An 18,832-nucleotide genomic window follows, 5' to 3' on the forward strand; every position below is an offset into this window, starting at 1 on the left:
CTGTTCTATGGTATCCATAGTGACAGCCTTTCGTTTCTACTCCCTTCTTCACCATGTAACAGCTGAGGCTGCGAGCTGGAGGCTCTCTGGTCCTGGGACAAAAGGCAAGACTCCCACTTATTGATAGATTTACAGGCGTAGGTTTGTGTTTCGGTCACCTTGCTTATCTGGGATTGAGTTTCCAGAGACCTATTCAGAATTTTCTTTTCTCCTGGTTTCTGTTTTATTCCCTGATTTGGGAGAGGTAACCTTTGAATGGTTAGGAGGTATCAGAGGTGGCTTACTGCTTTTTCTGCCTTCTCTTTTTTTTTTTATTTAAAAAGTTTTACAATACATTTTGACTTTAATCCCCCCCTCCCCCACCCCTCTCCCTCCCCCCCACTCCCTCCTCCCCCCCCCCCCGACTTCCCAGAGCTAAATACAGGGCATAAAATCAAAAAACAAACATAAACACCCCTATGTTATCAACAATAAACTATAAATTCTATCTCTCTCTAGCTCATATAAAATGAGTACAAACAATATTAATATTACAAATAAAGTAGAAAAGAAAAAGAGGAAAACAGAAAAAGATCTTTACTCAAAATAAATTTTCTTAATCCCAGTCCTTATTCATATTAATTTCAAAAAAAAAAGAAAAGAAAAAAAACTTTCACCTGCTATTTGCATTCTCCCACCTTTCTCTAATTTCCAAACAAATTCTCAGTTACGCACCAAAAGCGCTTATCTCTGTTAATCTTAATAATCTCCAACCAAACTAAACTATAATCAAAAATAGTTCTTGCATGTATCACGCCAAATGTCTCACAGTTCCAAATCATCCTTAAGTTCAAATAAAAGTTCAGATAAAAAGAGTATATATAAAAAAAAAATTTAGGCAATCTCTAAGACAACTTGTTGTTAATTAGGAGCTTACATACCCACTCTTAGTTCAATACATACTTTAAGTCCATAACCCTAATATACTTTTCTAGCAAGCAAATAACATCAATCTTAAATTGTGTAAAATATTAAAAAAAAGAAAAAAAAACTTTCTTTCTCCTCTATAATAATTTTACTCCATTGACATTCTAATCTAAAAATTTAATCAGCAATCTTAACGCCCCAAAACTTTTGGAGCACCTCTGTCATGACCCCCAAAACTTCTTTAGACCGCTCTCCTCCTACATCTTCATTGTAAGCACACTTTGAAGATTCCATAACTTTCTGCTGGTCTTGCTCTCGCTCTCGTCTCGCTCTTCTTAGGGCGGCGCGAGTCATCTTCTGGCCTCCTGCAGCAACCGATGAAACTGTAGCTTGATCCCCTCCGACACCATTGTCCTCTGTCTGTCTATCTGCAACATCTTGAAACTTTCCCACACCGTATCCTTTTGCAGCTTCCAAAAATGATAGGGGGGTTGCTTTTAACACATTACTATAAAAATCACGTGCCTGAGCCACAGTAACCAAACGATGTCTTTTACCTTCGTACGTCGCCACCAACCCAACTGGAATCTCCCATCTGAACTTAATATCACGTTTCTTAAGTTCCTGTACTAGAAATGCAAAATCTTTCCTTCTCCTTAGGATCTTCGGAGGGATCTCTTTTAAAACCAAAACTTCTTGCTCAGCCACTACCAAATTAGTATCATAAGCAGCTTGAATGACTTCATCTCTAATTACTCTCTTTGTAAAATAGACCACCACATCTCTGGGTAACTTCCTCTGTCTTGCAATCCATGAATTTACACGAAAAACTTTGTCCATATTTCCCTCAATTTCAGATGCTGACTGGCCCAGTACCCCTTCCAGAGCCTCAGAAATCAGCTGCTTTAAATCTTCTTTACCATTCTCCTTTAAACCCATAATTCTAATAGCATACTGCATCTGATTATACTGAACAAGGCTCAATTCTTCGTCCACTTTATCCCTTATATTTTCATTTTCTAATACCTTTGCTTCTAATATAGAGTTCTTTTGACTGAGATCCTCCACTTTTATATCCAGCTGTAGCACACATTCAGCTACGGATTCAACCGTAGACAAGATGTCCACCCTCATTGCTCTCAGCTTCTCTTCCATCTTCTTCTCCAATTTCTCCATTTTCTCCTCCAATTTCTCCTCCAGCTTTTTCAACTTTTCATCCATCATATCAGACATCAGTTGTGCATGCTTTCCAAGAGCATCTTGTAAATCCTTAAGCGTCAATACCGGGGGAGATGCAGGAGGAAGCAAAGCTTGCAGTGAGGTCTCTTGCACCAGGGAAGACCCCGCATTCCGAAGAGCTTTAGAAGTTTTAGCCGCCATCTTCCCCCACTTTCACTTATTACGCAGTTTCACTTTAAAGCTATAAAATCCATTGAGCTAGAGAGTAAAAATAAAGAGTCCACTTCACCTTGACCTCCTGTACCGCTCTGCCTGCATCTTGATAATCAAAAGTATTTCCTTTTGGCAGGGGTGGTTGCTAACGCCTGGCTCTGCTCCAAGAATCCCAGAGCAGAGGCGCTGCGCAGCTCGGAGCAACCCAGGCTTCGGGGGGGCTCATCCTTCAGCCGCCCAAGCTCTCAGCTCAGGCAGCCCCGGAGAGCTCAACCCCTACCTGGGGCCTCACCCCCTCCTCTTCTCCCGAGGAGGGGGCTTCAAATCCATCTAAACAGCTGATCGGCGCTGTTTACGATGGAAAAACACAGCTGCGGAGCGGGCAGCCCGAAAACAGCTGTCTTTCGACGTCGCGTCGCCACCGGAAGTCCTTTTTCTGCCTTCTCTTTTCAGTCAGGATGCTTAAAGAGCACGAAAAAAGTACGTGTTTCTCTTTTCATTCTCCTCCCTTCCCTCAGGCTGAAATAAGAATGCTACCTAGAAGCATTTGGCGATTTTCCATCAGACCAAGGGCTGAAGGGATGACTGTTAGCTCAACAATGGTAGGGGTACACATGACCTCTACAGCATGTATATCGCTACTCAGTCCTCCTGGTTCATTTCCTGGCCAGATTCACACCTCAAGCCATCTGTTTTATTAAACTATAATCGGTTATATCCGTGCATTATGTTCTGTCAAAACCATGCAGGCTACTGCTTGGCGCAATGTGTACACCCAGTGACATCTTTCTGGAATACCTAAAGAGCTTTCTCCTCTTATACGAGGGCCAGTTCGATGATAACAATTTTTTGAAGAGGCACTGCTTTGTCTCCTACATCTAAGCTGCAGGTGGCTAGAAAATCAGAATTTGTTATCTGCACTCAAAACTTTTCATTCCGTGTTTAGGAAAGCCCCTCAACTTTTTATCTTCTATGCTTTTACACTTTTTTTGCCCTGCATTGATTTTACTAAGTTCAAATTGTTGCTCATGTGACATATTGTCACCTAGCTATCATTCCTGGCTAAAACGGGACTTAAACTCACTGTGTCCTGCTTTGTGGCTTGGTTCCTAAACCTCCATACCAAACTGGCTCTGTAGTTTTCTACTGTAAAACTCAGTACTACTACTTGTTTTTCTTATATAAGTGAAGAAGAGATAAATAAAGCAGTCACACATCTTTTGACTGATTGCACTGCAAACTGTGTTTAGAAATATCCCTGCTATTGTTAACTGGATTGCTTTCTGAAAAAATTAAAAGAAAAAAAAAGAATCAGAAAGAAATGAAATAAATTCTTAACACTACCTCCTGGCCTTATGGAGATGAGGCAAGGAAAATCAACCGCATCTTCCCCTCTTTCCTTTTTGGAAGGTCAGCCAGTCTCATAAAAGATATTCAAATCTCAGGTACTGATTTATCAGGAGCTTCCATTAAAAAAATACAAAGGAAAATAAAAGATTCAGATTACAAGATGATGCTAGTCTTCTAATGAAGAGCTTGTAATATGCATAAAACAGATAAGGAATGAGCTTGTACAATTACCAGGGATAACATAATCTGACTTTAAACAGACAAAGAAAAAAAGCCATATCCTTTCAAAAATAATTGTTTTCCTTAAAAAAAATTCCATCTGTCTCCAGTCTTTTTGGACAGCCCTTCTAGATCCCTGAGGATTCTAATCAATTCTGATGATGTTGAGGAGATAAAAGATGCTCCATTTCTTCTCTCAGACTGTTTCCAAGTTCGTTCTTGATTTAAAACAGAGGTCTTCAAACTTGGCCCTTTTATAACATGTGGACTTCAACTCCCAGAATTCCTCAGCCACAAGTTGTAAAGTGGCCAAGTTTGAAGACCCCTGATATAAAACAACTCATAGTTGTTTCTTGTGATGGGGGTAATCACTTCATCTGCAGTCACACCCTATTTGTGCCTCAGTCATCTTGAAGTGTATTGAATCTCATACAATGTTGACTATAAGTGATGTGGCGTGTGGCTTTCCTAAACATTCACTGTTGCTTTCTCTTTTTTTTCAAATGCAAAATTAAATCTAAATCAATGTATTGTTAATTTTTGCGGAACAATCAAGAGATTCCAAAAGTCACAAAAAACAAGAAAGCTGTAGGCTGCTTCTCACACCATTAATAAATATCCGTATAGTTTCACTTCCCTGGAATATTATTTGGTCACAAAATGGTAGAAAAATAATTAAAGTGTACTAAAATTTCATTGATTTTAATGGCTATATTACTGTTTATCTCCCACTAACCAAACAAAAAAAAATGGTTCTATTCGTATTGTTATAGATGGGTTTTATTCAAATCATTTCCATTCTACTTCAGATATTCAACTTTAGTATTACAGGTAAAGTGTTAAGGTTTTTGCTCCTGTTCATATTAAAATATGTCCACACTAGTCACTAATTCAAATAATCTAAAAATACATTAATAAACTATAAATTAAAAAAGGACAGAACCTGATTCACATCTCAGTACAGTAAAGTATTAAAAAATCTTGTAAAATAAGAGGGAAAGGGCATAAAGAACAATTTCTAATGTCCCAATTTCCCTATGTAAAATAAGGCAGTTTGTAGAAATTCTGCTTGTTGTTGATTTTGATACATATTGAAATACCTTTGGAACCAGGGTTGATAGCCATACTTTAATTCCTTTCATTCATATATAATTCAGGCACAACGTAAGGGACATCCACAGAGGGAGTATAAATGTTCAGATGGCTACTACAACAACATCACTGAAGCCCCATCTCTCTTTTTATGTGTGTAGCTTTGATCACATGATTGTTGTTGTCATCTTGCCTTTTTTTTTTATTCCCCTGCGGATACTTCTATATAATAATATAGCTATTGCATGAGCTTGTCAACTTTAAAAATAAAGAATTGAGTCTCAACTATACATCTCATATTAACCTTATTAACTAACAGCATTGTAACAGTAATATAACAGCATTAGTAATAATCTAATGTACAGACATCATCTTTATCGGCATTCACTGATATAATACATAATTTAAATATATTTTACTGTGAGCAGTGAAGCAGATGAACAATAATTCTAGGTGTGTGATGCACTGATGCAATAATTTACCCTAGCAATTTAAAAGTAATAAAGCATAATTATACTATTTAATAATCATTTAAAGTGGGACTTCCATAATTAACTTTGAGCAAGCAGAGAATTAGGACCTAACCCAACCTTCTCCAACTTAAATATCTTGGACTACAATATCCATCTGTTCCAGACAGGATAAGCATTATTAGAATTGTAACCCAAAACATCTGGAGTTGCCAAATTATGAGGAACCTGAAATGTGTGTAATACACTATATAGCTTGTATGACATCACCATGGTGTAAGGTTTTTACTGTGAAGTTTTCACTTCACTATTTCCTCTTCTTTACAAAAATATATTTTTATGTAAGGTAGTCCTCACCTTATGAGCACAATTATGCCCAAAATTTCCATTACTAAGCAAGACAGTTGGTAAGTGAGATTTACCCTATTTTACAACCTTCTTGCCACTGTTGTTAAGCAAATCACAGCAGTTGTTAAAGTGAATCGTGGTCGTTAAACAAATTCGGCTTCCCCTATTGACTTTGCTGGTTGGAGGCTGGCTGGGAAGGTTACAAATGATGATCACATGACCCCGGGACAGTGCAACTATGATAAATACATGCCAATTGCCAAGCACCTGAAAATAATAATAATAATAATAATAATAATAATAATAATAATAATAATAATAATAATAATAATAATAATAATAATATAAAGTTGGAAGGGACCTTGGAGGTCATCTAGTCCAACCCCCTGCTCAGGCAGGAAACCCTATACCATTTCAGGCAAATGGCTGTCCAGTCTCTTCTTAAAAACCTCCAGTGTTGGAGCATTCACCACCTCTGGAGGCAGGTTCTTCCACTGGTTAATTGTTCTGTCAGGAAGTTTCTCCTTAGTTCTAGGTTGCTTCTCTCCTTGACTAGTTTCCATCCGTTGCTTCTTGTCCTGCTTTCAGGTGCTTTGGAGAATAGCTTGACTCCCTCTTCTTTGTGGTGGCCCCTGAGATATTGGAACACTGCTATCATGTCACCCCTCACCCTTCTCTTCATTAAACTACACATACCCAATTCCAGCAACCGTTCCCTATATGTTTTAGCCTCCAGCCCCCTAATCATCTTGGTTGCTCTTCTCTGTACCCTTTCTAGAGTCTCAACATCTTTTTTACATTGTGGTGACCAAAACTGGATGCAGTATTCCAGGTGTGGCCTTACCAAAGCATTGTAAAGTTGTATTAGTACTTCACTTGATCTTGATTCTATCCCTCTGTTAATGCAGCCTAGCACTGTGTTGGCTTTTTTGGCAGCTGCAGCACACTGCTGGCTCATATTGAAGTGATTGTCTACTAAGACTCCGAGAACCCTCTCACAGTTACTACTATTGAGCAAGGTACCACCTATACTATACCTATGCAATTTGATCACATGACTATGAGGATGTTGCAATGGTCCTAAGTGTGCAAATGGGTCAGAAATCATTTTTTTCAATGCCGTTGTAACTTTGAACAGTCACTAAACAAATGGTTATAAGTGGAAGACTACCTGGACATCACCCACTCCACTGATAAGGTAAGCCACCAGAATATAAAATGAGAGCAAATCCCACTCCCTACTAACACTGATGATGTTATCTAGTTTGATAATGAAATGTCTGCAGGAAAACAACCAAGTTCAGAGAGCGGCAAGGACCCTTCATATATTTTTCTCCCAGCAAATCTTACATTGCTTAATTTTAACTTTTAACTTAATTTACATTTCAAAGCAGCAGAACGGAAAATTTTGAAGGATGTTGAGACCAATTAAGAAGCAAGCCCTTAGAAATGAGCAAGCAGATGAAGCAGCCTACTTAGCACACCTGGCAGCACAGAGGAATGCTACGGCCTTCTTTGAGAAGTACGAGCGAAGTGAGCTTCAGGAATTACTTACCACGTCATTCTGCAGCTGGTTGGCATCCAAAGACGACATGCGTCATCCATTAGAACTTCCCAGTGGACTTCTGAGTCAGATGAAAAGCATCAATACTTCCATAGCTATTGTACTTATGCCAGTGGAGCCAGGCTTAGATTTGGACTGTCGGGAAATTCATCAAATGATCAGGGAGTTGGCTGTGGGCATTTATTGTCTGAACCAAATCCCTTCTATCAGTCTAGATGCCAATTATGATCAGAGTACTTCCTGTTCACTCCCTCCGGGGTATTTTGACACAAGAATAGGACAAATATTAATCGCTGTTGACTATATGTTGAAAGCCCTATGGCATGGAGTATACATGCCCAAGGAAAAAAGGGTACGATTCTCCGAACTCTGGCGCTCTAGCATGGATATTGATCAAGACGGGGTTCCCCAAACATTAAAAACGCCTGCTACAGAGTTCTGTCAAGCTGGTAAGTTTGTGTTCACGTGTTTTTGACCACTGCATGAAATGTCGTTCAATGTAAATAGGAAGTAATGATCAGGATGAAGCGGTATCACATAAAATAACTGTACATATCTGAAATATGCATGTTGTGAATACATATCATGAAGCTTGCATCACTCATGGCTGCTTGGAAATGTACATCTAAGTGAAACACATATAGAACCCAGAGCAGTCATTGAAGAGATTCTTATCCTGGTTCTACCACTCCAGAGGTGCCACCCAATGTCACTCCCCATCTCTTCCCCAAATAGCCAGGCTTAACCAAATCCCTGAATGCCCCAAACCAACCAAAAGGTTGAGTACTTAGTCCCGGGCAATTGTTCAATGTCCTTTGCAGTCACAAGCCCCTGCCAGCAGGATTTGTGGTGGCAGTCAGACCAGACCTCCATTGCCTAGACTCATCCATTACTGACCCTTCCCAGCCTGATAGATGAGCTCTGCTTCTGGAAAAGCAGCACACTATTGTGCGACTCCAGCAGTGATGCTTCCCAGAACTCTACACTCCCTTGTATCCCTTTCTACTCCACTGTTTGTTCCTGTTACCTCATCTGATGAGCACCATCTCTCAGACTCCTTTACAGGAAGTTCATGTTTGGGCTATCAGAGTTTCTCTCCTCAAGACCATTTACTTCTTTTTGCAGTCCTTTACAGTAGGTACTTTATCTCCATTCAGCATAGTTCTTTTCTTCAAACGTAATCCTGCCCTCCCAGCACTTCTCTGCCAGGTCCTGTTCGCTTTTTCTCACCTCACTGAAAGGCTCCTTGGCCACTGCCACTGCAAGATGCCAACTTCTTTCTTCCCAGCTCAGCAACTCACTGCCATACTCCAAAGCGGCAACTCACTTTCTAAGTTCTACACTTTAATCCATTACTATTCACTGTTCCCCGGCATATCCCTTAATGATAACCTTCCTTAACACCCTCAAATGTCACTAAAAGTTATGTCAGTAATGAAAGGCTGCCCCAAGGCCATCTTCATAGCAATAATCTATAAAGTCCTCAATCTGTTATTTCCCCCATGCCCCAGATCACCAAATACTGTACTCTTCTTACTGATTGGTACTTCAGGATGTAGGCAGTAATGGAGGAGTTAGGGAAATATAAGGCAAAAAAGAGCCCCTATTAATCTCTTGACTGTATCGAATACAGTTGCTTAAGCATTACACACTTACACATTCAGACTCACCAAGCCTCACTACAGTACAATGCAGGTAACACAAGGAATGTTGGAGAACACAAGATGTTTGACAGAGGGTTGCATGCACAGATGGGGTTTCCTGCCAAGTCCTTGTACGGCCCTCTGTTACATCTTGGGCCAACCTACGCCACTGTTGTGCTGTTCCTGGCTTAAGTATTATAAAGTGTCTTGGGGTTACTTTAGTTCCCTTATTTTATATTTTATTATTTTATTTTATTTTTATATCATCTAAACATGACTGGTTTTAACTGGTTCTGCCTGGTTGTTCCTGTGCATAGATGCCATTCTCTCTCTGGGTCCTTCTTTCAACATGGTGTTATTTTGGTTTTTCTGGTATTCCCAAATGTGAGGAAAATTTATGCTAGTTTCCAGAGGAAATAGTTAAGCAAGCAAACAAAACTCTGATAGGAAGAAAGCAGAGCACAGAAACATGTTTCTAGCCTTATTTCCATTCAGTTCCAGATAATTGCTGGCAAGGCTTTGTATAGTTAGAGATTTATGGGCAAAATATTTTGTATATAGTAATTGGATAGTTCTGTAAATTTAATTTTCTGATTATTATTATTTTTTAATCAAGCATTAGAATGCTTGGCAAAAAAGGATTATCTTTAACAAGAAATGTGGTCCTCTTGAGTTCAAAAAAATACTCTTGACATTTATGAGTTGGATTCAAAGCACATCATCCACAGAGAAGACATTCTGAAATTGTGGAGATTAGTGAGGTGTAGCTAATACAACTGCCTCTAATTTCAATAAATCTCATTTCTGATTAAGGCTGGATATTAATGAATATAACTGACTTTTTATTTTAGCCATTGTCTATCCACTATAGGACGAAGGCCTCTTCCACGTGTTTCCAGCCTGTAGGATATATCTATATTTTAATATGCTTATCTTTAATATATTTATAGAACTTATATGTACATGTATATGGTATAGGTCTAATAGACATTACAAAAGAACCAGAGTTCCAAGGAATCTATGATGAAAACATGAATGAAGATCCAACTTACAATCCTAACAGCATAGAAGAAAAAATGTTCTTTATGCAGTTTGCGGACCATATAATACTTAAGCTGACGTTTGCCGCTACAAAGGTTCAACAGTATGAGGATGTGTTCCTGTTTGATGCAGCGTACAACCTCACCAATGCAATTAGAATGACTGAGGACCACCTCGATGCTTTTTCATACCAGAGACTACAGCAGAGGCTCGCCCTTCAGCTCAAAGTTGTGAAAAAGCATCTAGAAAAAAAAGAAGACATTCAAAAGAACATAGCATACTTGAAGCTGATAAGCTTTCTCATCCCATTTCTCATTAATTTAAAGAGAAAAAATAAAGTTCCAAATTTAAGCCGGCTTCTTCAGCCCTATTCAGGTAAGCGTATGCTGTGTTTGTTGAAAGAGATTTCTTTAGTTTCGTTAGTCAGACAATGAAATAAAATATTTCTTAGTCAGACAAAGTAAGCCACTGAAACTGGTACCACTGAGCTGAAAAAACTGGGCAGTACTGTTACCATTGCAAATGACAAGCACACAATTGTTCATCCCACAAAAGTAGGTTTGAGTAGACTAGAGTCTAATCTATGGAGCTTCTCAACCATCCAGATCATGGTTGTCTCAAAAGTGCTTTTTTTTCTCTCCAAAAGACAACAAACTTGGTGGTGGTGTTTTTTTGAAAACATTTTGCCTCTCATCCAAGAAGCTTCTTAATTTAATTTAATTTAATTTAATAATATTTATATACCGCCCTTCTCCCTGAGGACTCAGGGCGGTTTACAGGGCAGAATAAAATACTGAATACAAACGTTAAAAAGAGATTAAATAATTGCCCATGTTAAAACAGTTGACATAGAATTCTAAAACACCAAGTTAAAAATTGAGACAATAGAAAACCCCACCAATCCCCATCAGGCTAGGCCGGCTTGTACAAACAGAAACGTCTTGAGATCGCGACGAAAGGAGCGAAGATCGGGCGCCATCCGGAGCTCTACCGGTAGCTGATTCCACAGCTCCGGAGCGCCCACAGAGAAGGATCTCCCCCTGGGGGCCACCAATCGACATTCTCTGATCGGTGGCACCCTGAGGAGGCCCTCTCTGTGGGAACGCACAGGACGCAGGGAGCTTGATGCCGGCAGCAGATGTTCCCTAAGGTACTCCGGCCCCATGCCATGGAGGGCTTTGAACACCGTTACCAGTACCTTGAATCTCACCCGGAAGACAACTGGCAACCAATGCAGCTCACGGAGCAGCGGTGTAACGTGGGAGTATCGGGAGACTCCCAATACAACTCTCGCGGCTGCATTCTGTACCAGTTGGAGCTTCCGGGTGGTCCTCAAGGGCAGCCCCATGTAGAGAGCGTTGCAGTAGTCCAGACGAGAGGACACGAGCGCATGAGTGACCGTGCACAAATCATCCCGGCTAAGATAGGGCCGCAACTGGCGCACCAGGCGAACCTGGGTGAAGGCCCCCCTAGTCACAGCTCCTACATGGTCTTCCAAGGTGAGCCGTGAATCTAGGAGGACTCCCAAGTTGCGAGCCCTATCTACGGGGGGTAATAGTTCACCCCCCATAACCAGAGGTGGAATATCCGAATAAACCCGGGATGAAGGTATGCAAAGCCACTCAGTCTTGTCGGGGTTGAGTTGAAGTCTGTTCCTCCCCATCCAGACCCGAACCGCCTCCAGGCACCGGGACATCACGTTGAGGGCATCACTGGGGTGGTTTGGGGTCGAAAGGAAAAGTTGGGTATCATCAGCATACTGATGATACCCAACTCCAAAGCCACGAATGATCTCACCCAGCGGTTTCATGTAGATGTTGAACAGGAGAGGCGAGAGGACCGACCCCTGAGGAACTCCACAAATGAGAGACCTCGCGGTCGACCTCTGCCCTCCTGCCAACACCGACTGCGAACGTCCCTGGAGATAGGAGGAGAACCACTGTAAAACTGTGCCTCCCACTCCCAGTCCCCTGAGACGCCGCAGCAAGATACCATGGTCGATGGTATCGAAAGCCGCCGAGAGGTCTAATAGGACTAGAACAGAGGAATATCCCCTGTCCCGAGCCCTCCAGAGATCATTCACCAGCACGACCAATGCCGTCTCCGTGCTGTGCCCGGGCCTGAAACCCGATTGGTACGGGTCTAGATAATCCGCTTCATCCAGGACCAGAGGGAGCTGATGCGCCACCACACTCTCAACAACCTTCGCAAGAAAGCGAAGGTTGGAGACAGGACGAAAGTTGTTTAATACAGCTGGGTCCAAGGCAGGCTTCTTGAGGAGAGGCCTCACCACCGCCTCTTTCAAGACGGCGGGGAAGCTACCCTCACTCAGAGAAGCCGATATAACTGCCTGGAACCAGCTGCGTGTCCTCTCCCGGGCTGCATAGACCAGCCAGGAAGGGCACGGGTCCAATAAACATGTGGTGGTGCTCAGCCTCCCCATGATCCTGTCCACTTCCTCCGGAGTCACAGAATCAAACTCCTCCCAGGTGATATCGACAAGACTGCCCGTGTCCTGCTCGTCAGACTCTGCCCAGTCAGAGTCCAGACCGGTCCGAATCCGAGCGATTTTGTCCGACAGATGTTGGTTAAACTCCTCGGCACGACCCTGCAAGGGATCCTCCCTCACCTCCTGATTTAAGAGGGAGCGAGTCACCCTAAACAGGGCGGCCGGGCGATTATCTGCGGACGCGATAAGGGTGGCGAAGTGGTTAGACCTCGCCTCCCTTATCGCAGCGAGATAAGACCTAATGTAGGCTCTTAGTCGCAATCGGTCGGATTCGGATCGGCTGGACCTCCAACCGCTCTCTAGGCCCCGTCTCCGACGCTTCATCTCCCGGAGCTCCACAGAGAACCATGGAGCTCGACGGGATCTGCACCGGGTCAGGGGCCGCAGGGGTACAACTCGGTCAAGAGCCTCAGTGGCCGTCCTTTCCCAGGCTTCCACTAAGGCATCTGCCGAGCTGTGAGCAAGGGAGGCAGGTGGGGACCCCAGCGCTGCCTGGAACCTCTGGGGATCCATTAAGCATCTGGGGCGGTACCATTTAATTGGTTCCAAACACCCACTTCAGTTCTAACTGAAGCTTCTTGGATAAGAAGTGAAACATTTTCAGAGAAAGAAAAAAGCAAAAAAAGCAAGAAAGCCCAGTTGCCTTTTGGAAAGAAGCATCTTTGTGACTAGAGTCTGGTCTATTCTCTGTCTAGACCAGGGGTCAGCAACCTGAAACAGTAAAAGAACCACTCAGAACCGGTTCCCTCACAAAAGGAAAAACTGGGAGCCACAAAAAATGTGTGCACATGCACGTACATACGCGCATGCGCAGAACAGGGTTTGACTGAAGAGTGGAGCCTAGGCGAGATATGCACCTACCCTGCATATTTGAATTGATTGATTGAACTTTTTTAGTCCCACTTTTTTTTTTAGTCCCACTTTTTTTTTTTTCGACTGCACATGGCAGAGGACTGGGAGCCGCAGGAGACGGCTGAAAGAGCCGCATGCGGCTCCGGAGCCGCGGGTTGCAGACCTGTGGTCTAGACTCTAGATAGGCCAGTTGCCATATGGTGAACAGGGCTGTGTTTTTTTTAAAAAAAAAGGAAAGAAAGAAAGAAAGAAAAACTATTGAGGAGGCCTCAGAAACAGTAAGTGCCGAAATGGAGAAAGGCATAACAGCTATAACACTGGAATTTCCTTTATCACTACATTTTAAACAGTTTTGCCTTCCTCACACATCCCAGAAACTGGTTAGATTTTTCATCTGCCTGAAGACAAGAAATGAGGCTGTAGGGGGAAAAAAATAACCCTAGTCCTGTCAGAACTCAGCGTACAACACAGTCGTTGATCCTGTATCTATTGGATGGTGTTGCTTTTACAAGCAAGTCTCTGAAAAGTCATCTGGGTTCCTCCTTGGTTTGGGGGCTCTGTCTCTAGACTGTGATCCGGAGGCCTTGTCCTATTTTTCATCACTGGTAGACTGAACAGGTATTATATAAGAATCATATAATTAATTCTCATACCTCTTTTTACAGGCTGAAGGGCTGGGCTGAGACATAATGGCTTATAGCAGTCCTACAAATGTCACCATTTGTATTGCTTGTCAAAAGTGTTGTGCTCTTTATTTGGTCTGGAAAACCCAAGAGAGTGACTTGAAGGGCATACCACTTTCGACAGGCACTATCAGTGGTAAAGTTTGCAGGATTGCTATAAGCCATCACAGCCATGAGTTACTGTACATGCAACCTCTCACGTCCCACTGTGTTGCCCGCAAATGGATACTATAAAACGTTTAATATTTGGCTTAAAAATAAAATAGTGTTGAATTCTCTTAGTGATCTGGCGCCAATAAGTTCTTTTTTTCATCTGCCTCAAATAAAAACCTGCCAAAAGAGGAGAAAAAGTGACAAAGCCCATTTGGTCTTTGGGTGTATAACAGAAGGTGCGGGCTTGGCAGGTTTTTTAAAAAGAACCCCAAGATATTAGGAACCCCCCAAAGCAACCCAAACGGCACCGAGGAAACTCATTAGCTACAAAAGCTGACCAGCTAGGGGAGAAAAATTGAAAAACTGAGTGAAAAAAACAAGTAGAATGAAAACCTGTATCAGAAGCTAACACACATTTTTACAGTTGTGGATAAATGTTTTTCTTTTCATTGTTTATTCTTAATATTAACATTAATGGATTGTCTTAAACTGACCAGTTGATTCTTCTTTACTGTTACGCCTTTTTTCAGTTGTGTACCCGTCCTACAAATCTCAGTGAATTGCAAAAGAACTTTAAATATTGCAAGTTCCTTTTAAATACTTGCATTTATTATCCCTAAAATATATGTCCTTCATTATTAATTCTCTGAGTAGCCATTTAAAAAGGGTTTTTAAAGTTTATTTTTATAGATATGAGCAGGGCTTTTTTTGTCATAGAATGCCCAGAACGGAGTTCTGGCACCATTTTTGGATGGAACCTTGTAGGGTAGGCAAGGCGGGTTGTATGACGTGTATGAGTTCCAGCACCCTTTTTTTTTTAACAAAAAAAGCACTGGATATGAGTAACTTAAATTAAATATGTTTGGGACCATAAATGTGATTTTTATTCATTTTCCAAGCAAATTGACTTTTGGGGGGCATGTTCCAGAACCCCTTTCATTTGAAAATTTGGTTATTGGTTTTATTTGAATACAATGTACTTTAAAAATGCAAACACACATTTACATATATTCAGTAGCTTTTTCTTTCTTTATTGTTATAGCAATAATTAATTTGCCAAAGAAGCAGTCCACTTCATTTGACGAAAATATTGAAAACTGTAGTTTCTAGAAGTTATCTGGAAAGTGTAATTCCTTTTTTAAAAAATTGCCAACACGGATTGATCAATAGTGACAGTCATCTTTCTGAATCAAACTCTGTTTTTCCTTTTTATAGATGACAAAGTTAAAACTGAACGTGAATTACCCCCATTTATGCTTGGAACAGATTTCAAATGCCAACATTTTTTGTATGCCCAGAATCAGTATTTCCATCTCCATGGTGGCATTGAATTTGATGTTGGGACGCCTTCAGTTGAAGATGTTTCCAAAGAGGTTAAGGTATCAAGCTAGTTTTTTTAAAAAAAACAAAAACAAAAACAACCGCACCAGTTATTCTGTCCATCACAGAGATGGATGGGGGCATGGATGGAGGGCGGGGGGCAGGAAGGAGAAGGAGAGAGAGGGAGAGGGAAAGGGAAAGAGAATTACTGTCTCAATTGTGGGCAGAAGCTTATTTGAGTTCAGTTGTAAGGTTAAGTAGTATTGAATTTGAAGGATCTGCTTCATAACCTGAGAATTCTGGAAATCAGCTTCACTGGGTATTAATATAAAAGCAGCAGCACAGAATACTTTCAGATCCAGATTTCTGTAATACATATATATATATATATATATATATATATATATATATATATATATATGTATGTATGTATGTATGTATGTATGTATATGTATACGTATACGTATACGTATACGTATACGTATACGTATACGTATACGTATATGTATATGTATATGTATATATATGTGTGTGTGTGTGTAATTTTTTTTTAGATTGCTAACAAAAAAAACAAAAAAGATTTACACAAATATGAGCTGTCACTGTTGTGACTACTGCCTGTCGATGGCCTTCGGTTAGGCTGAAACAGGAAATAAAGATTTGTCCCATGTTTGGGGCCTAGCAAGGTAATCTAAATAGTTAACAAGCATTTAACATATATACGTATGTTGCAAAGGTAAAATATTTACGATAACAGAAAATCTGTGGTAAATTTACAAATTTGTAAATGTCACCAGATACATTTAGCATGTTCTTGTTATATAGGCTGCCTATGATGAAATGCACACATGTGCAATAAATCATCTTACTCAACTGCTGGACCCAGATGCGCCCTACCGAGAACATTATTCTATACCAGTAATGGATTTTGATGGCAAAAGGTAAAAAGCATGCAGAAATATTTCTTCCATTCATTGAGAAAATTCACTAGATTAAGTTCAAAGTAGCTGAAACATTTTGAGTCCTTCAGGTACTCAAAATAGTAATAGTAATAGTAATAGCACTTAGGCTTATATACCACTTTGTAGTGCTTTACAGCCCTCTCTAAGTGGTTCATAGAGTCAGCATATTGCCCGCAACAATCTGGGTCCTGCTTTTGAAATTCCAATGGCCGCCTCTCCCCTGGTGGTCATGTGATCGCATTTTGGCCACTCACAGCCCACATTGACAGCCATTTGCAGCATCTTGCCATCATGAGACTGCATTTTACAATGGATCTGGCAAAACCCAGCATTTACTTCTGGTTTTCAGTAAAAAAAAACAGCGTATAACCAACCATTGCTTTGCTTAACAACTGCAGTGTATGCTTAAGGACCGTGGTGTTTGCTTAACAACCACCGCAAACCAGGTTATAAAATCATGTCGGTTATGTGAGTGACTCGATTTACAACTGTTAACACTTTTAACCATGATGGTCAGCCTCCATTATGGTTATAATTTGAGGAGTACCTGTAAGTAACAATGCAGAAATTATTATAAATGCTGACAATCAATCAGAAATGTTAAATAGAAAACAGAATTTCCCTCTTCATTAATTAATTAATTCAAACACAAATACACACAGACCCATAGAGCAGGGGTGTCAAACTGCTGGCCCATGGGCCAGATGTGTCACGCCAAAACCACGCCCACCCCATTGCTGGCAATGGGGAAAAAGTCATGATACGTCACAAAATGTCACATGATGTTGTGAGTTTGACACCTCTGCCATAGAGTCTCTCTACAAAGCCATCGTGCTATGGAGTTTGACTAGGAGGTGTAAGTTAAAATTTCTCATAAGCCATAAGATTTACTGAGTGACTTTGAATTCTTCTGTCTGAATTTAGTAACAAGAGTTATAATTTATCAAGTTAAAATTCTGTGATGGTGAACCATATAGTCTGTTAAGGAAGGGAAGATGAGATAAATTAAAATATAATTCTATTCTAATATATGTATGTCACCTCTCCTTCACTGGAGGTATCTGAATCAGCTTTCCCTAACTAGGTGGCTTCCAAATGGCTTGGTTTAATTAAAACTTATTAATTAAAACATCTACAAAGTTAATGGTACAAAGCTGTAGTCTAAGAAATCTGGAGGACATTAGGTTTGGTCAGGTGATTGGGTTGAATTAATTAAATATATACACAACTTGTAGCCAGCCTCACTGCCATCCAAGTATTGGAGACTGCTAGATTTCAGTCCAATTTAATTGTCAGAGATCAAGTAGAAATAGCTTTATTTAGGACTGATGAATATAGATTATGCTTGGTTGAAAGATTATCACTAGTGCAGGTTCCTTCCAAAAGCATTGTTAAATATGTGATGCATTAAAATATTTGGTTATTAATGTAATGTGGCTTCTTTTTTTAAAAACAGATATTACGTAATTGGCATTGAGCTTGAAGCTTTTTATATGCTTTTTAAAAGTCAGTGGTGGGGAGCTATCAATGAAATAATAAGCACCCTTAAACCAAAAAGGCTTCCATTAACTGACACACAAGCAATGGATCAATTCAAGAAAAGATTTGGCTATAAGAAAGCTATTAAATGTAAGGTATGTTTTAAGGGTTTGAATATTCTAGTGAACAAATCTGTCAAAGCCTGTATTTATATTCTTATTGCTATGTCAATTATCTCTAAGCAGATGTATTAATCACCAAAACAAACTAATCTTTATTACTGTCCTTCAAACACACGTTCTGTACCCTTTCTGCTAATGCTTTCCCTTTCTGCTCCTTTACTTTGTATTTAACCTCCATACAGAACAGGGCTTCTACACTTCAACAGCTGTAAAATAGCAATAATAATAATAATAATAATAATAATAATAATAATAATAATAATAATAATAATAATAATAATAATAATAATAATAATAATAGTAATAATAATAGTAATAGTAGTAGTAGTAGTAGTAGTAGTAGTAGTAGTAGTAATAAATAATAGGAAAAAAATACAAAATACCGTGACCTGGCCATCAAAACTGCACAATTATGGATGAAACATGTAACAGTGATACCCATTGTCATTGGGGCACTGGGAACTATGTCCAAAAACTTTGCAAAATGCATCAAGAAATTGCAGCTTCCTGCAATAACTCCAGCAAAGCTACAAAAAACTGTGCTACTCGGAACATCTTACAGTACATTTTAAGGAGATACCTGGTTGATACCTAGGATGCTGGCAGCAACCTGTGTCAACCATTAGTGCCAGTCAATTTGAGTGTTCAGTAGACTGAGTTTCATGTT

The 18,832-nt window shown here is 40.3% G+C and overlaps 1 protein-coding gene across 1 annotated transcript in view; it reads left to right on the forward strand.

Annotated features, from left to right (window-relative positions):
• Positions 1-7,192: 7,192 nt before the first annotated feature.
• The window catches only part of ANKAR (ankyrin and armadillo repeat containing), a gene marked incomplete at its 5' end in the record, with an annotated part of 49,314 nt that continues 37,674 nt past the window's right edge, over positions 7,193-18,832 (forward strand). Inside the window, 5 exons of the mRNA XM_081340761.1 lie at positions 7,193-7,790; positions 9,963-10,400; positions 15,438-15,601; positions 16,368-16,483; positions 17,961-18,138. Of these exons, the coding sequence (XP_081196887.1) occupies positions 7,193-7,790; positions 9,963-10,400; positions 15,438-15,601; positions 16,368-16,483; positions 17,961-18,138 (1,494 nt within the window). The remainder of the gene's footprint in view (positions 7,791-9,962; positions 10,401-15,437; positions 15,602-16,367; positions 16,484-17,960; positions 18,139-18,832) is intronic.

Source organism: Vipera berus, assembly GCF_964194415.1.
Source record: "Vipera berus genome assembly, chromosome: 1".
Taxonomy (NCBI): Eukaryota; Metazoa; Chordata; class Lepidosauria; order Squamata; family Viperidae; genus Vipera; species Vipera berus.